Source organism: Siphateles boraxobius, unplaced genomic scaffold, assembly GCF_051911475.1.
Source record: "Siphateles boraxobius isolate OS27281-9 unplaced genomic scaffold, OSU_SipBor_1 3, whole genome shotgun sequence".
Lineage (NCBI taxonomy): Eukaryota > Metazoa > Chordata > Actinopteri > Cypriniformes > Leuciscidae > Siphateles > Siphateles boraxobius.
This window is the reverse complement of record NW_027508919.1, coordinates 1-4,535: the sequence shown is the minus strand read 5'-3', so window position 1 is coordinate 4,535 and position 4,535 is coordinate 1. Positions and strand designations below refer to the sequence as shown.

Below are 4,535 nucleotides of genomic sequence, written 5' to 3'. Positions count from 1 at the left end.
ATACAGTGTTTCTGAGCTTTATCGTGGTCTCCTGTATCTTGGTTTTTGGATCCTCTGCCTGTTTTCTGCCCAGTTGCTCATTTTGATTATTTGTTTGCCCGTGTGATTGACCTTTTGCCTGTAATATGGATTATGATTCTGTATTGTCCCAATAAAGCTGCATTTGGATCTTCAACCCAAGTCTTGGAGCTGTTCGTAACAATTTAAAATCATTGTTTTAATAATCTTCTCTTTAAAAAGTGCTCTTATTTTGATGTGTTGACTAAATTACTAAATCACATGAAGTACTTCATTATAATGTGTTATTCAATATTATAATTGAAATATATTAACTTGGTCAACTGAAATATATTAAATGAAATTAAATCAACCTCATGATTAAAATGATTAATGCACGACATACACGTTTCATTAGAAATTACATTAAAGTATATTTTAGTCATAATGCTTGTATATATAATATATATATCAGTACATTTTAACCATATTTCACAGACAATAAAATTATGAAATTACGTTTAAAGATGTACGTACGTTCAACTAATAACCTTTCATTTAAATGTAAAATACAATACATTTCCATTTAATTGCAAATTGTCTAAAAGCATTACATTTAGTTCACACTTAGTATATTCTTTAAATGTATATTATTTTCGTGAATATTTAGTATATATAACTATATACATATGCATGATTATACTTTTCAGAGAGCCGACATTACTGTATTTAAAATCCTTTGTTTTATTGATTTCATGTAATATTCTAATTTTCTGAGATTTTGAATTTGGGATTTTCATAAGCTGTAAGCCGTAATCATCTAAATTATAACTTTTGCTCAATATTCTACTTTTTCGACTTATGCCGGGCGTACACCAAAGGATTTTCACAGTCCCAGACTAAAGACCGGCAGTCTTTAGGAATCTTACTGGAGTCTCGGCGCGCTCCCGTCGTCTCGATCGTTAAATGTGAGGTGATAATCTGCAGTCGGCGACCCGATTTATGCCAGTCTCTCTCTAGTCTTTCATATCAAACATGTTTGATATTATTGCAAGTCTTTAGTCTGAGACTAAAAACTGTGAACCCAAGTCTTTAGATGTGAGCTGATAATCTTATAAAGTCTTTTCTAAATATTTTCAAAGTCTTTAGGTGTACAGAAAGCATTAGTCTCAGTCTCACACCACTTCTCAGTCTTGTCTCAGTCTCGTCTCAGTCTCAGTTTTGTCTCAGTAGTCGCTGGTGATGGTGTTCACAGAACTGTGGATGTTCTCCATGTTCTGTTGTCTTTGTCTCTTCCTGGCCTGACTCTGAACTGAGAGAGAGAGAGAGAGAGAGAGAGAGAGATGAAATACAGTAGGACAACATGCAGATGTGTACTGTCAGAGGTTTACCTTGTCCTCTCCTCAGCGAGATCTTCATGCCGATGGCAAACATCATGAGGAGAGCCGCCGCTGCGCCAACACACACCAGAATAACCACCATGTTATTGGCAGCTGAAAGCAGAAAGAAAATAAGAGTGACATTATAAATACTGCCTCAATGTCTCCATCCATCCATCCAGATTCTTTGATGAATAGAAAGTTCAAAAGAATTGCGTTTTTTTGAAATAGAAACATATTGTAACATTATAAATGTATTTACTGTCACTTCTAATCAATTTAATGAATCTTTGCTGAGAAAAAGTATTAATTTACTTATTTACCCCAAAATATGGATTGGATATTTCATTTTTTTTTCTGTATTTTTGCTCAAATAAATGCACCAGTGGTGAGCAGAAGAGACTTCTCTCAAAAACATAAAAACAATCCTAATTATTTCAATTTCAATTATTCCGTTTATACATATATTCATGTTTAAAACTAACAATACTTCTACAGCATTTATTCATCTTATTTAATGTTAATTTCAATGTTTACTAATACATTATTAAAATCAAAAGTTGTATTTGTTAACATTAGTTAATGCACTGAGAAGTAACATTAACAAACAAACACTGTATTTTTATTAACTAACATTAACAAAGATTAATAATTGCTGTAACAAATGTATCGCTCACTGTTAGTTCATGTTAGTTAATACATTAAATAATGTTAATAAAATGAGACCTTACTGTAAAGTGTTACTAGATTTAAATAATATTCATATATTTTGTTTTTAGAAATATTTATTTATGTGATTCACTAGTATTTTATATTATCATGGTCACTGATCCCAAATGCGTCACAGTATCAAAAAATATGGAAATAATCATAAATAATGAGCAGTATATTCACCTATTACAGTAATGGTTATATTAGAGTCGAAGGATCCACAAATACTGCTAACATTACAGACGATGACTGTGTTCTTTAAAATAGTCTTGATCTGAAATGTTTCTGATATTTCTCCTGACTGTATCTTACTGTCCTTCTTCCAGCTGATGGAGGCGTTGGGAAGATCATGAACACATGTCAGGTTCATGTCTAATCCCTCGTCCACTGGGAGGGAGGAACTGTTTACTATAGTCACATTAAAATCTGGGAAGGAGAGCAAAAGGTCAAAGGTTATCATACATTTCATGCATGGAAAACGTTCTTTCTGATGATCAATCAGCAGCATTGATGTGATCAGTGTGTGTTTCAGGCATTACCTTTTATCCTGCAGTTCTCTGGAACACATTAGGAGAAAGAAAACAGATTTTCAAAAAACTGCATTGTTTTTCTGTTCACATATTTTATACTTCTATGTTTTTATAAAATGTGTGATTTTGTAGTTGATTACAAAAAAATCTATTCTTAAAACATGTGTACACTAATTTTTATACACAACCTGATGCTTTGTTTTTAATTAATTGGATAAGAAGACGATATGCAACTGACCATTGGTGCAGATTTGTGACGCGTTAAAACAGTAAAAACATTCATCCGGTTTACATGTTTCAGAAGATTGTCCAATGCCTTGATCCACTGAGAGAGAGAGAGAGAGAGAGAGAGAGAGAGAGAGAGAGAGAGAGAGAGAGAGAGAGAGAGAGAGAGAGAGAGAGAGAGAGGGGCGAGAGAGAGAGAGAGAGAGAGGAGAGAGAGAGAGAGAGAGGGGCGAGAGAGAGAGAGAGAGAGAGAGAGAGTGAGAGAGAGAGAGAGAGGCGAGAGAGAGAGAGAGGGCGAGAGAGAGAGAGAGAGAGAGAGAGAGAGAGAGAGAGGGCGAGAGAGAGAGAGAGAGAGAGAGAGAGAGAGAGGCGAGAGAGAGAGAGAGAGGGGCGAGAGAGAGAGAGAGAGAGGTCAGAGAGAGAGAGAGAGAGACAAGGCGGAGAGAGACGGGGAGATAGAGAGAGAGAGAGAGAGAGGGGCGAGAGAGTGAGAGAGAGAAGAAAGAGACGGGGAGAGAGAGAGAGAGAGAGAGGGGCGAGGAGAGAAGAGAGAGACGGGAGAGAGAGAGAGAGAGAGAGAGGGGAGAGAGAAGAGAGACGGGAGAGAGAGAGAGAGAGAGAGAGAGAGAGAGAGAGAGAGAGGGGCGAGAGAGAGAGAGAGAGAGAGAGAGAGAGAGAGAGACGGGGAGAGAGAGAGAGGGGCGAGAGAGAGAGAGAGAGAGAGACAGAGAGAGAGAGAGAGAGGGGCGAGAGAGAGGTCAAAGAGAGAGAGAGAGAGGTCAAAGAGAGAGAGAGAGAGAGAGAGAGAGAGAGAGAGAGAGAGAGAGAGAGAGAGACAGGGTGAGAAGAGAGAGAGAGAGAGAGAGAGAGAGAGAGAGAGAGAGAGACAGGGTGAGAGAGAGAGAGAGAGAGACAGGGTGAGAGAGAGAGAGGAGAGAGAGACAGGGTGAGTGAGAGAGAGAGAGAGAGAGAGAGACAGGGTGAGAGAGAGAGAGAGAGAGAGAGAGAGAGAGAGAGAGAGAGAGAGAGAGAGACAGGGCGAGAAAGACGGGTGAGAGAGAGAGAGAGAGAACAGGGCGAGAAAGAGAGAGAGGGTGAGAGAGAGAGAGAGAGAGAGAGAGAGAGAGAGAGAGAGAGACAGGGCGAGAAAGACGGGAGAGAGAGAGAGAGAGAGAGAGAGAGAGAGAGAAGAGAGAGAGAGAGAGAGAGAGAGAGGCGAGAGAGAGAGGGGAGAGAGAGAGAGACGGGGCGAGAGGGAGAGAGAGAGAGAGAGAGAGAGAGAGAGAGAGAGAGAGAGAGAGAGAGAGAGAGAGAGAGAGAGAGAGAGAAGAGAGAGAGAGAGAGAGAGAGAGAGAGAGAGAGAGGAGAGAGAGAGAGAGAGAGAGAGAGAGAGAGAGAGAGAGAGAGAGAGAGAGAGAGAGAGAGAGAGAGAGAGAGAGAGAGAGAAGGGTGAGAGAGAGAGAGAGAGAGAGAGAGAGAGAGAGAGAGAGACAGGGTGAGAGAGAGAGAGAGAGAGACAGGAGAGAGAGAGAGAGAGAGAGAGAGACAGGGTGAGAGAGAGAGAGAGAGAGAGAGAGACAGGGTGAGAGAGAGAGAGAGAGAGAGAGAGAGAGAGAGAGAGAGAGAGAGAGACAGGCGAGAGAGAAAGAGGTGAGAGAGAGAGAGAGAGAGAGGGCGAGAGAGAGAGAGAGAG

General features: G+C 39.9%; 1 protein-coding gene across 1 annotated transcript; it reads right to left on the bottom strand.

Moving 5' to 3' along the window:
- Positions 1 to 411: 411 nt before the first annotated feature.
- On the bottom strand, positions 412 to 2,507 carry LOC143756663 (uncharacterized). Its single transcript, XM_077247223.1, has 3 exons — positions 2,271 to 2,507; positions 1,389 to 1,490; positions 412 to 1,309 (listed from the first exon to the last, which is right to left on the bottom strand). Exons 1-3 carry the CDS (start codon positions 2,455 to 2,457, stop codon positions 1,224 to 1,226), a joined length of 375 nt encoding a protein of 124 aa, XP_077103338.1. The 5' UTR covers positions 2,458 to 2,507; the 3' UTR covers positions 412 to 1,223.
- Between the last annotated feature and the right edge of the window lie 2,028 nt (positions 2,508 to 4,535).

Bases quoted from the DNA above. Each gene is read 5' to 3' on its own strand.
- LOC143756663 (XM_077247223.1), bottom strand. From the start codon at position 2,457: ATGAACCTGACATGTGTTCATGATCTTCCCAACGCCTCCATCAGCTGG. The intron at 1,491-2,270 runs GTGAATATACTG...TTCTGCTTTCAG, and splicing joins TATAACCATTACTGTAATAG to CTGCCAATAACATGGTGGTT. The intron at 1,310-1,388 runs GTAAACCTCTGA...TCTCTCTCTCAG, and splicing joins CTCGCTGAGGAGAGGACAAG to TTCAGAGTCAGGCCAGGAAG.